Source organism: Centropristis striata, chromosome 24 (assembly GCF_030273125.1).
Source record: "Centropristis striata isolate RG_2023a ecotype Rhode Island chromosome 24, C.striata_1.0, whole genome shotgun sequence".
Lineage (NCBI taxonomy): Eukaryota > Metazoa > Chordata > Actinopteri > Perciformes > Serranidae > Centropristis > Centropristis striata.
Window position 1 is genome coordinate 17,125,876 of NC_081540.1, and position 18,840 is coordinate 17,144,715.

At 37.2% G+C, this 18,840-nt stretch overlaps 1 protein-coding gene across 1 annotated transcript; it reads left to right on the forward strand.

Moving 5' to 3' along the window:
• The first annotated feature begins 12,600 nt into the window (after positions 1 to 12,600).
• On the forward strand, positions 12,601 to 18,122 carry LOC131963026 (DDRGK domain-containing protein 1-like). Its single transcript, XM_059328155.1, has 8 exons — positions 12,601 to 12,823; positions 13,777 to 13,926; positions 14,028 to 14,152; positions 14,842 to 14,943; positions 15,069 to 15,191; positions 15,269 to 15,307; positions 15,386 to 15,491; positions 17,547 to 18,122. Exons 1-8 carry the CDS (start codon positions 12,736 to 12,738, stop codon positions 17,705 to 17,707), a joined length of 894 nt encoding a protein of 297 aa, XP_059184138.1. The 5' UTR covers positions 12,601 to 12,735; the 3' UTR covers positions 17,708 to 18,122.
• The last annotated feature ends 718 nt before the right edge of the window (positions 18,123 to 18,840 follow it).

Below are 18,840 nucleotides of genomic sequence, written 5' to 3' on the forward strand. Positions count from 1 at the left end.
AGACCTACACTGTGACCTCATATGAACACCTGTTGAAAGGTAGAACAGAGTGTTTGGCTGAACATGAGAGACAAAAGAAACACTGTGATTAAAAACTGTAGCCATGATGCCCTTGAAGCACAAGGTGAAAGTAACACAACACGCCCTGTCCCGGCCGACCTGACCTGCTGTCATATAAAACACACAACCATTAACAGACTCTTTGGTGGATTGATAAGGGAATATTACGCCGTAAATCATAAAGAGCAGTTGAACTAAATCCTTCTCACTCACTACATTCCATATGCATTACTACAATGAAAATGTTTTGAAATGCACTGTAAACTTTTCCAATGTAACATGTGACAGTCTTGTTTCATGAAGCACCTAGTACTGCATTTTTGCATGAAATGTGCTATAAAAATCTAAATCTAAGCCACTGTAGCATCAAAATAATTTTCAAGCTGCAATATATAGAATGGAAACTAAATGACCTATTTTTGTAGGCCAACCCTGAAAGTTAGCATCACCATTGGGTCTATTGAGAATTCTCCTATGGGATTTTTGCATTGGATTTTGTATCATTCCAGAAAATAAGCTCTGTGGCAAACACACGTTTCTGATACTAACACGTTTTGTACAGCAGGATAATTTTCACAAATGGACACCACTTTTATTACGTTTGAATCGTTAATGCAGCTGACAGGAATAACGTTATGTTATAGCGAGCTACACCACGGTCACATGACTTGAACGTCGCTCCAGTTAGCTTCAGACGCTCTCCAACAAGCTAACCAGCTGTTTTAACAAGCTAGCTTGTTTCGGGAGTGTGTCCATGTTCCCCTCTTTGTATGAGACTGGGGAACATAGGACCCTTTTTCCCTGCTTTTCCCAAAAAGGGTCCTATGTTTAGTCCACGGTCTGTTACTTTTTCCACCATTACTGCCAAATTCCATGGCAAATAGGCCTAACCCCAACCCTAACCATATTTAAAAAGCCAAAAAATGAACTGCAAAGTAACCAGAAAGTAGCTGCTGTGCAAATGTAAGTTTTTTGCTGCTTCAGGTAAGGTGGGCCATGCGACGGTAGGCCTGCTGGCCATGCTGAGAGTCTACCGTAAAGATCGATAGATTGCGGGGAGCATAGGACCCTTTTTCTTGAAGAGGGTCCTATGTTCCCCGAGCGGGGAACATTGGGATGACCCCGTTAATTCCTGTCTTTTTGCATTGGATTTTGTATCATTGCAGAAAATAAGTTCTGAGGAAAATACAAGTTTCTGATGCTAACATGTTTGAAACGTTAATGCAGCAACAGAAGTCAAAAGCCAAAAGCTAACGTTATGCTATAGTGAACTACACCACGGTCACATGACTCGAACGTCTCTACCGTTAGCTTCAGACACTCTCCAACAAGCTAACCAGCGGTTTTAACAAGCTAGCCAAACTGTAGCCTATTCCTGTCCGTGTCCAGCAGGATGACGTTTTCATTTCCCCGACAACTACTGTAGTGTCATTTAGCCACTAATTAGCAACCGCCTTCTTAAGGAAATGTGAAAACTTCAAATTTCACAAGCAGGGGGATTTACTAACCTATTTTATGTCGTACAACAAAATGCGAAAATCTCTTCAGCTTGTGTTAACCACAGACATTATTTCAGGCAGCTAACCACCAACCCATTCAAAATCCATTCTTTAATAGGTTAGACCCCAGGGAGCTAACACGCTAACTTGCTTCCTGGTGTAAGAACTCATTCCTGTGGCGCCCTACAGGTAAAATAGTTAGGTAATGTTGGTTTAAGGCCTAGACACACTGACCCAACTTCAATGAACTAGCAGCAGAGAAGGCCATTGTTGCATTGCCTCATATTGCCTGTCTGGACTTAGAAGTTGCACTTAAACCATAGACTGTATATGACTTAAACACACTGTAAAGACTACAGCCAGCTACCAATTTGCATATACATTAGGCTGAAAAGCTGCAGACAAGAATCAAGTAGAGGCAAATCAGTGATTTGTGATTTCGGGCTGTATGAATAAAATTTAATTTAATTGAATAGAGCCAATGGTGTGGGACAACTCCGACTCCAGAAATGTTCAGATGTTGACTGAAACCTAATTAAAACATACATTTGTGACACATATTGACATTGAAAAGTATACAAAGACAACATATTTAACCCCTACCGTTTTTTTAACTGATGTAGTTACGGTTGTGTTTGGCACTGTGTGACATCAATACTGTAGAATACTGAGGTTTACATGTCTTTATTATGAGCCAGCATAACTAAAGTTGTCATCAGCCTGAAAAAGCTTTCGCATCAAATGTCACCTATGATATGAGGCAGATAGCGTTCTGGCGCTTTATCTGTTGAACCAACAGAAGAACTGTCTGTGAATCAGAGTAGCAGAGTGGACGTCATCAGCTTCTATTGTGACGAAAACAAAGTCGTGGTTCCGGATCACAAGTCAGGTGGACAAAGTGTCAACAAAGTGTGTTTTTAGAGGAGGACAATCTCCCTCTGGCCTGTCCTTCACCTGTCTACTCTTCTGTTGGAAATGGCACCATGTGGGCCGATCAGTCGGCTAAAATATTTAGTATTTCACTTCCATAAAGTCGGTGAACCGACAAGAGACAGATTGTATAAAAGACTGCCCGGGATATTCTGACCTTGATGTCTAGTACGGGTCTAAAAAACTGGTTCCGTTTTGGACTTGTCCAAGCATTGTCACCTATTGGGTTTAGATATTTAGTTTATCTGAGATTTTCTAGAAACATATTAAACCAGACCCAGTTCTTGCAATGTTTGGGGCTCTCTTTATCAAACAACCAGAAGAATAAGATTTGTTTTGTGACACTGTTAGCTAGAAGAATAATTCTGCTGAACTGGAAACAAAAAAATCCTCCAGTCTATCAGGCTTTAATGAATGATATAATGAAACATTTGCAGTTAGAAAAGATAAAAACCATCTACACAATATGGCAGCAATTTATGGACTATTATACCAAATATAATCCCATAAAAATTTAACAACTGTGAATTTTAGAACACTTGACATCCTCCAAGTTGTATTATTACTATTTAAATCTCCTTCTTTTATTTGTAAACCTGATTATTATTGTTTTGATATTTGATTTGACTCCACCTAGGTTTTTTTTATTGCTTTTATTTTTCAACTATCATTCTGTTCTTTCGTGTTGATTTCAAGCATAAATTAACATGTATCTTCTTTATTTTTGTGTGTGAACGAAAGAAAAAAAAAACAATAAAGAGAAGTTGAAAAAAAAGGTTCCTATTTTTCCCATTATGTAACTCCACTGTAATCTTTTAATGTAAATTTACAGTGAAATCTGAACAATATTCTACTGCATTGATGTCATACAGTGTAATACTCTATATTGCAATAAAATCTGCAGTATGAATAAACTGTGACTGCTCCCTGAAGTAACACTACGTCACTATTTGACCTTTATATTGCAGCTTTAAGATCATTTTGATGCTATAGTGACTTGTTTTAGATATATTTTTGTGCCACCTTTCATGCAAACATGCAGGAAACAGGATTAAAAACAATGTCAGGCCATAAATGTTTCATGAGAAGAAAGAGAAATGTCTGACTAATCTGCTGTGACTGAATGTTTGTGGTGAAACTCCTTGACACTGCAGTAAAGCCATGTGGTCCCCGCACGTCAGCTAACCAGACCACAGAGAGGCAACACTGTTCTCTAAGCATTCCCATAATGCATCACAGTGCTGGAGAATTCCTGTGAGACATAAAATGTTACAGTGGAAAAAAATCTAAGAAGACGAATGGTTGTTCTAGTTCAGTATCATAGCAGGAATATATAGCAGAAGCTAATGTCATACAGTCCCTGATTTTTTTTTTTCTGTCTTCAAATACAACTTTGATGTTCCCACGTCCTGACTCAGCTCCAAACCCAATGCTTCTCACTGGAGATGTAAATCTTTAAACACTGCTCACAAATATGTAGCTTTGTTTCTTTAAAAAGGGCTCTTAAACAGCTGGTTACGGTCAATTTCCATCTCCAAAATCAAACCCATGTTGATACGCTCTGACCTGGAAAAAGTAATTCATACTCTCAAATTCTCACATTTAGATTACTGCAACTCCCTCCAAGTCGGCAACCTCTGGGTCTGAGCAAGGAGGCAAACCAGGAAGTGCCTTAAGCTGCATTCTACAAAAAATTTCAGCAGGGGGGCGCTAAGTTTGGCTGCAAAAGCATTTCTGTCCATTCATTTCAATGCAAAATGAGAAAACTTCTCACTTGATTTATTATCTCAGAAATATTTTTTAGGATAACACTATAGTCTCAATCACTAGCAAAAAATCATCTTCAAGACAATTTGATGTCAATAGTTCTAATAATGGCCCCATTTAGAAGAAAATAGAAGATAAAGAATCGTATGATTTGGGGCGGGGCTACCTTTGATTGACAGGTCACTAACAAGGCGAGCCGTCATCAGGAGAGAAGTAGGACAATGTGTATCTACGGCAACGTGTCAATAAAGTAATATATAACGGTGTATATATATAAAAAAGGGCGATTAGCGGTTTGGTCTCATAACTTTGACCCTTTCACTGTATTTTCACTTAATGAATGTTTTGTTCAGTAAAAATGTCTTGTTCAGTGTTTGGTTGGACTAACAGACACTCCAAGGAGTCGCTGCTCAGTTTTCTGAGGTAAGTAACGTACATTTTGTTTTTGTTTTTTGCTAGCCAAAACTAACATCCCAGTTAATGCTCCAGTTAATGCTAACATGAATTAGCAGCAGCTTCTCTCAGTCAGGTTGAGGTGTAGAGAGGCTGTAGTCAGTGATCAGATCCCTCTCGCTCCTCCATATCCTCAAGATATGGTCTGCTTCCTGTATCGGAAACAAGATGGCGACGCAAGATGGCGACGAGTGTAACGCTGAACTCGATGCTTCCAACGAGCCACAAACCAACGGGTGACGTCATGGTGATGTTACGGCTGCCTGCCGTTTCTTTATTTATTGTATTGTTTTCTGCATTAATGTAAATTCAGCTGTGAGGTTGCCTGGAGTTGGTTGGACCTTTCTGGAGCTGAGAGACCTCCTACTTCCTGGTTGCCCCTACTCGTCTGTGATTGGTGTGGCAGAGATTCCTGCGAGGCAGCCAATCAGAGGACATCAATCAATAGGCTGCACCTTATAAAAGGATCATGTGTCCACAGTTCATGGCGGCTGTGAGACAGTGAACAGTCTGCCTTTGCTGTTGGTTATATCAATTTGTGTAAATTAAGAGTATTGTGTTAGTGTGTGTGTTGCAGTATTGTTCGACTGTTTGAGGGGTTTCAAACCTTGTGTTAGTGTGTGTGTTGCAGTATTGTTCGACTGTTTGAGGGGTTTCAAACCTTGTGTTAGTGTGTGTGTTGCAGTATTGTTCGACTGTTTGAGGGGTTTCAAACCTTGTGTTATCTTAGGACACTTTGTTAATTTTGTAGTTTATAACTTTGTTAATGAACACCAACACTTTGGACACCCTTTGTTTAAAATCCTAGTTTGTTTTGTTTCTTAGAGTTTTGTGTAAGCTTATGGTTGCTGACCTCCTTTTGTTCTATAGTGTTTTGTGTAAGCCAAGAGTTTGGTAATTTATGTTAGTTGTATATTGTATTGCATATTGTCAGCCCCATACAGCCTCTTTTTGTTAGATTTTGTTGTAAAAGCTTCTCTCACTGGTTAATAAAAACCTGATTTAACCAGAACCTCCCAGTGTTACGTTCCACCTTCATTTCTATACCTTTTCACATGTTACTGCTCTCAAAATCGAGCCGGGTCGTAACAGTGGCTACGTCCGTTATTTATAATAAAATGATACAGTCTGTGCTCCCTCCTCTTCTCTCTGGCCTCTCCCAAAAATGTCTTTGTTTCCCATAATTCAACTGCACTGTAAACCTTGTATGTATGATGTAAATTTACAGTGATATCTGAACAGTATTCTACTGTATTGATGTCATAGTGTCATCACAAAAAATATGTGATTACAGCACTTTAACCCTCTGAAATCTTGGGCTATTATGTCCTTTAAAAATATGTTAAAGGATCTTCCCCATGCCATGTTGGTATCAGTTTTTTCAGCGTTACCTCACCTATACGCCCTGATAATTAATTTTTAATTTTGACTTACTTGATAAAAATGTTGAACCCAAAAGAAACAAAGGAAAACATAAAATCTGATCTTGTAAATTGTATGTCAAACACAGAATTTTAAATGTTGCAAATATGAACACAGGTTGCAAATATAACATATAACAGGTAAAATGAGGATAATATCTAGTTCTATATTTTTATACAAAATATATTTGACAATATCTCCAGTTCTACTTGGCCGAATATAATCCAAAAAAATCTGGCATGAAGTTTCAAGCCAGAACTTTAGAGAGAAGCTGATGGCAAGACTCAATGTTGCTGTTGTGATTTCATCGACGTTAGAGGGTTAAGAGACATTTTTACAGTAAAATGACACTGAAAAGTTTTACGGAGTGGACAGTGTGTGTTGTAAAATGACAAATAAATAAACCTTGGGTAAGGCTTCATAATAAGGTCCTTGATAACCATTAATTAACAAGTAATAAGGCATTGTTCGCTTTAGATCCGGTAGTTGCAAAAAGCATAGTTAACTTATAGTTATATTTTAATAAAAGTATATTTTAATATCAAATCTAATCAAATCAACTTTATTTATAGAGCCCTTTAAGATAGCGTTAGGTGATACAAAGTGCTGTACATGGCAGGACAGACCAACAATAAAAACAATAAAAACAAAGAACAAACAAAAACAACTAAAACAAAGTGAGTCTCATGCTGGGTAAAATAAAAAAAATAAAAAAAAGTAAATAAAAGTGGGTTTTAAAATGAATCCCAATTTTAAAATGAATCTTAATTTTAAAAAACCACAAAGAACAAATAAAAACAAAAAATAAAACAGAGAAAAGGCTCATGTGGAGTTAAAAGCCAGTGAATAAAAATGGGTTTTAAGATTAATATCAATAAGCAAACAAAATAAGATTAATAAAGGCATGGCAAAGACATAATGGGTGGGTCATGGGTGTTTGTAATGCCATTATTAACACTTATATAAGCTTATATACACACAATAATGTTAATAAGCATCTTGTAAGGACTTACAAGGGCCTTATTACTTGTTAATTAATGGTTATTACAAGGACCTTAATATAAAGCGTTGAAGTCTGAATAGGTTTGAGAAATCAGTGGTAAAATACATAACAAACTACTTATAACTTTGTGACGTGACTGATACATAAGTCCCTGTGACTCTGCAGGTGAGTGCGGACACTCCTGCACAGACCTTCCTGCACAGGAGTCACCTTGTCCCTGCAGAGCATTGCAGCTCTTCCTGTCTTCCTCTTCCTGCCTCTCTGTGTCCAGCCCCCTCCTTACTACTACTTCCTCTCCGTATCTGCGTCTCCATCCACACCGCTCCACCTGCACCGTCTGCTGACTGCCTCAAATGATGCTGTTTGCACGTGGGGACCACAGTGACCTCTGGAGGTTTGACATAGAAACAGGGGACATCCTTCATGTTCCGACAAATACTTCTCTACTATATATTGCAGATTTACTCTGCAAGGCCGTCCCACAAGAGGAGCTGCAATAATCTCCGCCTCCCATAGATCACCTGAGCGCCCAACCAGGAAATAAGGACTGCGGCAAGTGAAGTGTCCTTCGAATGCTCACCTTCAACTTTAGACCGTCTCAGTCCTGCATGCATACTTTGCATAGCATAAAAGAGCTTCTGGCACTTATATTACAATGAGAAGTTCACTAAGCATGCTTATATGTAAGCAGAGACACATTTAACAGTAAACATAAACATAAAATGCATTTAATTTTTTTTTTTTTTTTTTTACATCTTTTCGCAGTTTCTCATCATTCTGCCTCATGGCAGTAAGGGCTTATTGTAAAGACACACACATACTGATCTTTTACCAGCATTAAACTTGTTATTAGTGGCAACAAAACAAAACATTTCCACATACAGGACAGAACACACACAAACACACACACACACACACACACACACACACACACACACACACACACACAGTATCAGGTTGCAGTGAGTGGGGCTGTGTCCTCCAGATGTCACCAGTGACGGAAAAGTACCGTCCCACCCAGCGGAGCCTCACATCCTCGTGTGGGAGACGGGATTAAACGATTAGCTCGTCTTCACTTTCATTTGCTCTCTTTACGTCCTGCTGCTGTTCTCTGAAAAGTGCTGACCGGGACATATTTTTCAGCTCCTGCTGCCTGAGCAGAGAATGAGTTCACTGCTTACTATCCCACATTCAGACATGATGTATGATGATGAACTCATTTAGACTCTTGCACCTCTAACGTCTTCATTCGGTCACACTGGCTGCACATTTACACCTCAAACTCATTTATTATAAATTACAGTTTTTCTCAGTCGCTTTGGTGCATTTATCACATCACTATTTACATTTCCACAACAGTTAATATATTTCTCAAAACAATTAGTACAAACTGCAAAACCTAGTTCATAACCTGTAAAAGCATGTCAAAAAGTGTCAGTGTCATCAATATGAAAAGTCCTGACACCATGTTTATGAACAAGATAGTCAAATGTCTCTGTCATGTTTTCATTATAACACTTTACTCTGGAAATGTTGTCAATGCAAAAAAAACACATCTTGGTGACGCTACCTGAAAATACTCCAGACAGACTATATACTATTTACACAGCCATTTGGAAACTACAGTAAAATTACACATTACTGTATTTAGTGAGATAACAGAGTACAACACACTGAATATGTATGTTTCACATTTTTACTGCATATGCTCTTTGCAATTCTAATTTGTTTACAGCATTGTGCAAAAGGAAAAAACACCCTTATTTACAACAAACATAATTTCCCTTTGGTTAGAGCTGTGAACAACCGTAAAAACAATATTGCAGTACACACTGCAAAAAAAGCCAACTTGTATTTTTTGCCTAAAACAGTGATTTAAGTTGGTAAAACTTGGAAATATAAATTATTGACATTTAGGGCAATAATGTAAGTTAGCACAACAAAGGAAGCCAGTTGTCTGCTCAAAAGCAAGTTGGTGAGTTGTTGTTACTTATATCTTTAAGTTGGGATTCACAACAAGGGACAATAGTTCTGCTCACTCTTATTTCTTTGTTGTGAAATTCGGTCATTAGCGAAAGCTAGCGGCTAACTGATGCTAGCGGCTAACTGATGCTAGCGGCGCTGCTTGTTACAGCTACAAGAGTAGCCATTAGTGTATCAATGCTAACTCAAAATTGTGGTCGCAACATTAGCTGACATTTCATAGCGGCGTTACAATCATGCCAATTCAGCACACTTACTTCAGAAGTAAGGATTAAAAGTTGTTACAATGTAAAATTATAATTTAGTACAATTTACAGTTGAGTTGACAAAAATCTGAATTCAGAGTTGAGCAAACTCAAAAACAAAACTTAAAATATTTAGTTTAATTGTCCAACTTAAAATTTTATCGAAGTTTGTTGCCTTGAAATTTTGAGTTCACCCAACTTTTCTTTTTTTTTGCAGTGTGCTTGATTCATTCATATCGATTCATATATGCTTTTAAAGTGTTTATGGTTTATGGATTCAGCTCTGAGTGATTATAGAGAAGTGGCTTATCATTGGTTCAACTAATGCTTCACACAGCCCTTCTCATCAGAGAAAGCTGAGATTCACCTGAGAGAAATAGTTCAAATCCGGAGACATTTTCAGTAAAAAATAAAGATTTTTAAAAATGTAAAAATTTACGTTTTATTTTTTAAATGTATTATTACTATTTTTTCCTTTTTGTGTGTGTTGTTTTGTTTGTTTGTTCATTGTTGTCTCATTGTGACTATATGGGTGTATGTGTACTTATGTGTTTGTAAGTTAATAACAAGTTATGTATTATATATATATTGGATTGAAAATCTAAATCACAGATGACATTGTTATGCATAATATTTGCATTATTACAGTAGTCGCATGATCTACATTTTGTGTCGTCACTATGGAGACGTAGTATACTTCAGTTGTGAATTATTATAGAGAGCACAGCACTGTCAATGTGACCTTCCTTCTGAGTTGATGGATGAGGTGACACACACACACACACACACACACACACACACACACACACACACACAGTACATATTAGTGAGTCAGCAGTTTGTCTGATGGCTGCAGAGTGAACTAGTCTGCCCCCTAGTGACGTCACACTGTACTGCATGTTACCTGGAAACAGGACAAACTGCTGAAGTAGGTCATAGATCTGCAAAGGCGGCATTATTTTCTGCTCATTTGAACACATCTTGAATAATAAATCATGCTGACGTGAAAACCAAAACGCTACCCAGACTGCTGTCTCTTCAAGGCACTGAATATTTTACATCCAAATACAGTGAGAACATTTTCTCAGAATGCTTTAGACAAAGTGATTTATCAAGAAGTGAAATATTGCTCCTGAAAAGTTAGAAAGTACCCTTGTGGAGAATTTAAAATATAGAAATATCTCTTTAATTTGATCTTTCATCTCAATCTCAAGACAAACATTATTTATCTGTATATTTATCTAATTATTGACTGTATTTTACTTAATACTATATTTGTAATATAGTATTAAAACAATAATTATAGTAAAAAATATTTATTCTTTTATGCTTGATTATTTATTGCTTTTATAGTTTTAGTTTTTCAAATAAATTAATGTATTCATTGTAATAATCATTGCAATATTATTATTATTATTATTATTATTATTATTATCATTAATAATAATAATAATAATAATAATAGTCATTATTATTTATATCTGTTTGATTATTAATTAATTATTGTTTTGTCTTGTTTTTGTATAATTTAATATATGTTATAATAATAATGATTGTTATAATTATAATTATTTGTTTAATTATTTATTGTTTTCTCTTGTTTTAGTTTTTATATAATTTCTTATATTTTAATTTGATTTTAATTGTCATTGTTATTATTATTATTATTATTATAAGTTCAATTTTTTTTCTATTGTTTTAGTATTACAATAATTTAATATATTGCTTGTGCTTAATAATGTTTTTATATAATTTATTTCATAATAATAATAACAGTAGTAATGAAAATAATAAGTGTTGTTTTATTATTATTATTATTATTATTATTATTATTATTATTATTATTATTATCTGTTTAATTATTTTTTTTCTATTGTTTTATAATTTATAATTTTGTTTTATAATTTAATATATTTTATAATTATAATAATTGTTATTATAGTTATAATTATGTGTTTAATTATTTTTTGTTTTCTCTTGTTTTAGTTTTTATATAATTTCATATATTTTAATATAAGTATAATTGTTATTGTTATTAGTTTAATTAATTTATTGTTTTCTATTGTTTTTAAATAATTCATTTTTATAATAATAATAATAATAATAATAACAACAGTAGTTATAATGAAAATAAGTGTTGTTGTTGTTCCATGATTATTATTATTATTATTATTATAATTATAATTATTATTGTCTGTTTAATTATTTATTGTTTTCTATTGTTTTAGTATAATTATATAATTGTATGTGTTTTACCTCTTGGTACAGGTTGCTGCTTCCCGACTGTAAATTGGTGAGTTAAAAGATAGCGTTTCCTCAGTTCTTGTTTTAACGTTTAACTAACGCAAAAACATTTTCGTTAACTGAAATAAAAATAAAAACAAGAGTTTTAAAAACAAAAAACAAAAAAAACAACGATAACTAACTGAAACTGTATTGTGAGGTTACAAAACTAACAAAAGCTAACTAAAATTATAATGAAAATGTCCATCATTTTTGTCTTAGTCAACTTTTTTCATATGTAAACCTTTTTGGTTTATATGAAATCTATTTCATCTATCTGGTTTAATGACTTGATAATTTTTTTGGGGCTGAGATGGATCAGACAAAGGAAATAAACAACATTTATTGTGACTTTTTGGAATCTCGCACCCAACAAATACAAAAACTACTACCCAACTACTAAAAATTAAAAACTAAAACGAAGCATTTTCCAAAAAATAAAAACTAATTAAAACTAGCAAACTCACTCAAACTAAAACTAAAACAAAAATTGACAACGAAATAAAAAAACTAAAACTAATGAAAAATCCCAAACTATTATAACCCTGGTCTGAAAAGTGCTAAACAAATTAAAAGTCTAATGTACTGGGGGCAGATTTAGTTGTAACACTCCGACAGTAGGAGGCGCTGTGCGGCTCGTCTGATGATGAATAAAAAACACGAAGAAGAAGAGTTGGCCTCCACAAGTTGAACTTTGATTTACGGGATCTTTTACAAAGAAGTTCAGAGGAGAAATGTTTTTCCTTTTTGTTACAGTATCTTAGGAGAACAAGATTAATAGAGAGAATATCATTTCTGTACTTTCTCTTTTTTTATTTTTTTTTTATTTTTATTATTATTATTTTATTATTATTTAGTTAAACTCAGGAATGTGTAAAGTCCCGGTCCACACTCCATATCAGTAGGTGGCGGTAATACACCAAAAAGTTGTTTGTCAACCGCCATAAAACAACACAAAGAAGAAGAAGAAGAAGAGTTGGCCTCCACAGCAGCACACTGTTGTGTTCATAGATATCTATGGTTGTGATGAGCTTCAGAGTGAAATAAACGCGGACAACAATAATATATTTAGTCAAAGTGAGTTTTAATTATGGACGTCGTGTTGTACCTGGTCGCTGCTGCTGTCCTCATTGTTCTCATCGCGTTTGCGGTGAAGCTGCGGAGCAAAACACAGGAAGGTAAGAGAGCTAAGTCAGTTAGCTCAGGAGGGTTAGCATGCTGTTATTTATAATTGCATACGGGTTGGCAGGTTAAAGTTTTCCACAAGGTGGTTTATTGTTTGACAGTGCTTTAAAAATAATGTAAGTAATGACAAGAAACTGTCAAGTTGACAAGTTTTGCGCTGGAGGTGTTTTTAGGCAACGTCAGCGCACAGCTGCTGTCAGTTTGTCAGTACGGAGGCCGAGGAGGACAAACTCTACCTAAATGTAGGGATGAGCGATATAGCCCTAAAAGATTATCACCATATTTCAGGGTATTTTGCAATAACGATATTCTTGACGATATTCGAAATGCTGAAAATATATAGAAACTTTTAGAGCTGCAACAGTTATTCAATGAATTGAACAATAATCGATTATTAAATTAATTGTCAACTATTTTGATAATCGAATAATTGGTTTGAGCAGTTTTTTAAAGACAATAAGTCCAAACTCTCTGATTTCAGCTTCTACAATGTGAATATTTCTGCTTTCTTTGTTCCTTTATGACAATAAACTGAATATCTCTTTGGTTTGTGGACAAAACAAGAGATTTGAGGACGTCATCTTGTGGTTTGGGAAACACTGATTGATATTTTTATACATTTTATTGACCAAACAACTAACCGATTCATTGTTTAAAAAATCGACAGATTAATCGATAATGAAAATAATCATTATTTGCAGCCCTATAACAAACATTACAAAATAACTAAATATGACAAACCCTAGTCAGGGCAGCATTCATATATAAAGAAAGAAAAAAACTGAACAATATCGAAATATGCGATATGGTCTAATTCCATATCACATTTAAAAATATATCCATATATCTTCTATATCGATATCGCCCAGCCCTAACCTCAGGCTGATGTAATGCGATGCCAGTGTTTTTGTCCTTATGGCATGTGTCGTGTCCTCTTCGTGCTCAGCTGACGAGGAGCAGCAGAGGAATGTTGTCCGGGCAGCGGGGCCCCCTCAGCGGGCAGCAGAGGAGCGAGGAGCCGGGATGCCTCGCAGGAGGAGGAACCTGGCCGCGCAGGTGGCCAACAGACGACCGCAGAGAGACGTAGTGGAGCAAGGTAAACTCTATCAACAACAGGCCTTCTAGCAGCACTCAGGTTTGTGTTACATGTCATGTGTGATGCAAATAAAAATGAACCAAGTGAGCTGTTGGTTTCAGAGGAGGAGCGTGTGGAGGAGGAGGGAGAAGAAGAGGAGGAGCAGAACATCCAGATGGCCGCAAAAGTTGGTGCCAAGAAGCAGAGAAAGCTGGAAGAGAAGCAGGCCAAGAAAGCCCAGAGAGAGGTGAGACATGCAGGCAGCTCAGGGATTTTGCAGACAAGAAAAAGATTTTTCAGTTTTCAGGCTACGTTTACATGATGACGGTCTGAACAGAAGACACAAAAGTGGCGTCTTCACTTTTTATTCTGATTTTAGACGAGAGTTTTCGGGAGGAAATCTGCGTCCTGTCCTCTCTGCTCTGTGTAAACAGCCTCTCCTGTCCTCTCCTCTCTGCTCTGTGTAAACAGCCTCTCCTGTCCTCTCCTCTCTGCTCTGTGTAAAAAGCCTCTCCTGTCCTCTCCCCACTGTGTAAACAGCCTCTCCTGTCCTCTCCTCTCTGCTCTGTGTAAAAAGCCTCTCCTGTCCTCTCCCCACTGTGTAAACAGCCTCTCCTGTCCTCTCCTCTCTGTTCTGTGTAAACAGCCTCTCCTGTCCTCTCCTCTCTGCTCTGTGTAAACAGCCTCTCCTGTCCTCTCCTCTCTGCTCTGTGTAAACAGCCTCTCCTGTCCTCTCCTCTCTGCTCTGTGTAACAGTGTCTCTGAGGAGCAGAATTTAATGTTTTAACAGGATCTGGTTCCAAGCTATTTGTCTTTGGCAACATTTTAAATGACACATTTACATAAAGAATTTGACAGAAATATCGTAATTGTATACTTCGTTTAGGTTCTTTTCTTCGTCAATAATGCCTGTGTTTTTTGTTTTTTAATTTTCAGGCAGAGCTGGAGGAGAGAGAGGAGAGGAAGAGGATGCAGGAGCTCCGAGAGCAAGAGAGACGTCAGGAGGACGAGAGAGAACGAAAGCTGGAGCAGAAACAGGTCACACACACACACACACACACACACACACACACACACACACACACACTCTCACTGTGACTAGTGTTTTTTCTTCCTCCCATGGTATGAGGAGATAATGAAACTCTGTGCTGGTGTTTTTTCAGGAGGAGGACGAGCGCCGGGCTAAAGAGGAACAAGAGAAACGGGAGGAGGAGGAGTACTTAAGACTTAAAGCCTCGTTCACCGTAGAGGAGCAGGGAGAGGAGGAGCAGCTCTCTGAGGACCAGGTCACTCCTCTGCTCACCTCAAATCACTTCATCTTTTCTCTTGAATATGTTTTAAACTTTTCCTTCTTTACTCTTAGTCACGTAACCTGCTGCAAGAATTCATCGAGTACATCGAGGTGAGAGCTCGTTCACACTTTAACCTCTCCTGCTCTGTCTCAAATCAGTGTAATGACCGTGTCTCCTCTGTCCCGCAGAGCAACAAGGTGGTTCTCCTGGAGGACTTGGCTTCTCATTTTGGGATGAGGACACAGGATGCTATTAGCAGACTGCAGGACCTGCTAGCTGAAGGCTCACTCACAGGTTAGTTTGACCAGGGAAGCTGCTCACAGTGAAGGAAAGTAGTCAGTAGTCAGGCCTCGTTTACATGAGGACGCTCGCGGTTGAAAACGACAAAATATTTTATCGGAAGTGCCTTTCGTTTAGACGGTGACGGCGTTTTGGGGGCTTAAAGACGCAAAAATCTGAAACCACCCTCCAAAGTGGAAAAGTTAAATACGCTCCGCCGTAGCGTGTCCGTCTACACTGCCAAGACGCAAAACTCTGCTCAGATCTGCTCACGTCACGCATGTGTTTACGTCACATACATGCTCCAGTACAGGAAAATAAACAAATGTGGGATTATTTCCATGCGTCGGACCTTCAAGCTGCTCTGGCAGCTCTAATAAACTTACAGGAGTCTTTCCACCAAATGTACAGGATATGTACAGATTAAATAGTATTAGTGAACAGAGAAGGATCTGGAATTACCTCTATCACATTTTGGATGCAGCAATTCGTCGGAGGCGAGCCAGACGGCTGTGAACGAAACCTGGGAGATCTAGTGATGGTGGAGAACTTTGTGGAAGGAGTAGCTGATGAAAATGTGTGGCGTGAAAACTTCTGCATGCCCAAAGATGCTCTTATTGCTTTAAGTGATGCCGCCTGGCTGCATACAATCGAATTTCACACACTTTTGCGTCACCGTGTGCACGCAAATTTCCTCCCGAAAATGCTCGTCTAAACGAGGAATAAAAAGTGAAGACGCGACGCCACTTTTGCGTCTTCTGTTCAGACCGTCCTCGTGTGAACGGGGCCTCAGTCAATCAAAAATCAAGTCAAAATTACTTTATTTGTCCCCGAGGGGAAATTCAGTTTGTCTGGTAACTCCGTCCTGCAACGGAGAGAGAGGAGCCGTCCACTGTGTGTCCAACCTGGCTCCAACCTAGGGCTGGGCGATATGGACCAAGTCATATTCCGATATTATTAGGCTGAATATAATAATTTTTTCAAATCAAAGCTCCGTTAAGTGCACATTTAAATAAAAAAAAAATCTTAAATAAAAATAGCCTATAATAAAAAAAGATATTTGAGAAAAGAATAACGAACATTACAAAAGAGCTCAATATGACAAACCCTAGTAAGGGCAACATTTCTATATATCTGTAATTTCCCAGCTTGGGATAAATAAAGTCTATCTATCTATCTATCTATCTATCTATCTATCTATCTAATGAAAAAAAAATCGACATATGCGATATGATCTTATTCCATATCACATTTAAAAATATATCGATATATCTTTTATATCGATATATCGCCCAGCCCTACTCCAACCACAGAACCAGCGCTTTAGACCAGTCTGTCCAAACGCCTTCATCTCTGTGTGTGATGCTGCCTCCCCAGCAGACTGCAGCATAAAACAACACACTACCACCACAGACTGATAAAACATCTGCAGCATCTTACTACACATGTCCAGAGACCTGAGCTTCAAGAAGAAAAAGAGGCGGCTCTGCCCCTTTTTGTAGAGAGCGTCTGTGTTTAGGGTCACTCTTGGCCACTCTTCCCCAAATGCTACCCATGCACCAGAAGACTTTGAAACGGTTTGGAAGAGACTCCTGGAAAACTATCAGCATTCTTTTAGAATTTTTTTTCCTACTATGCAATTTTTTTCCCCATCATGCTCTTAGTAAAAACTGACTAAACGGAGGAGAAGCAGCTTTTGGCTCCAGCTGCTCTAGTGTGTGACGTGGTTTGTGTAAGGGTTAGAAAAAAAAAGAAAAAAAAGAGAAGACGCCACAAAATGCCCCTCACAAAGCTGACAAAAGGTTTCTGTTTTTATCACATGAAAAGTTGACTATTTTACAGTAAAAATGGACATAAGGAAGAATAAAGGAAAGGAACATTTAGAAATGAATTCATGATATACATTCATACATTTAGTATAAAAGAAACACGGCTAATGTCAGACAGTTGATCAGTCATGAGTCACTACATCAGAATGTATTCGATAAAATCATTTCCATCTCCTGTTAAGCGATTTAACAATTTTTTGAAAAAGACAAAAAGCTCCATTTTGTTGTTTGTTTCCTGCAGGTGTGATTGACGACAGAGGAAAGTTTATCTCCATAACCCCACAGGAGCTGGACTCAGTGGTTCATTTCATCAAGCAGAGAGGCAGAGTGTCCATCACAGAGCTGGCTCAGGCCTCCAACTCTCTCATCAACCTGACGCCCGAAAGCCGCACCAGCGCCTGACGGACCCCTGACGGACCCCTGATGGACCCCTGATGGACCCCTGACGGACCCCTGACGGACCCCTGATGGACACCTGACGGACAGCACACTGGACAATGATAACAACACCGCCACTGGCTGGGGATCAGCTGAGTCGCCTTTATTCATTACATACGGATGAGGACTTTAATCAACATAAAAACACTGATGCAGCTTTGTTGTGAAAATATAAATATTCAGAAAATCTAAAGTTTGAGAATTGTATTTTTTCACATTTTTTCTGTTTGGTTTAGTGCAGTAAGTGAATTTTTCTTTATAAGAATTCTTTAAATAAGTAAAAATATATCTCAGCACTGGATAAACCAATGATATGTTGAAAGTCCAAATATACTTATTCTGAGTAATTGTGGCTTGAAAAGCCACAATTGCTCAATTGAAAAGTGTGTGTGGGTTCAGAACACAAAGTATGGCTTTCTTTTTTCTGTTTGGTTTGGTTTATTGTGATTCCATTATATATAAGAGCTGTGAGAGGATAAAATGTACTCGAACCACAATGATCCACTGTTTATCTTATGAAGAAACAGGCATTATTATTGAAATTTTGAACTTTCTGACAGGCCTTAAACGGATCATAAGTTACGAAGGTTTCCATTAGAAAAAGTAACAAAAGCTGCTTTGAAGCTTAAAATTGTGATATTTCTGTCACAATCATTTTATTCTACATGTCTCATTTAAACACGGCCAAAAATAAACCATTTGGAAAAACCGGATTCTGTTAAAAACATTAAATTCTGATCGGCGACACTGTGAAGTCATGATTCAGGCTGTTTACACAGATCAGAGAGGAGAGGACAGGAGAGGTTGTAAAAATGCAAATAGTTCATTATGTATAGCATATGGAGACCCATTTTTCTTCCAATATGCATGACACTTGTCAAGTTTTTATTTATATATAGTCATTTATCAATTTATGTTCTTGTGTAAGTCTCCAAAATCAACCAACTCAGTTGTAAATACTCCACAATAATCTGCATTTGGGTGATTCTCATGAACATGGTACAGTTTATAGCAAAAATCCAAGAGCATTGAATACATATTTTCTTTGACCCTTTATGACATATACAATCTAAAGTCACTGTTTAATATGAATTTAT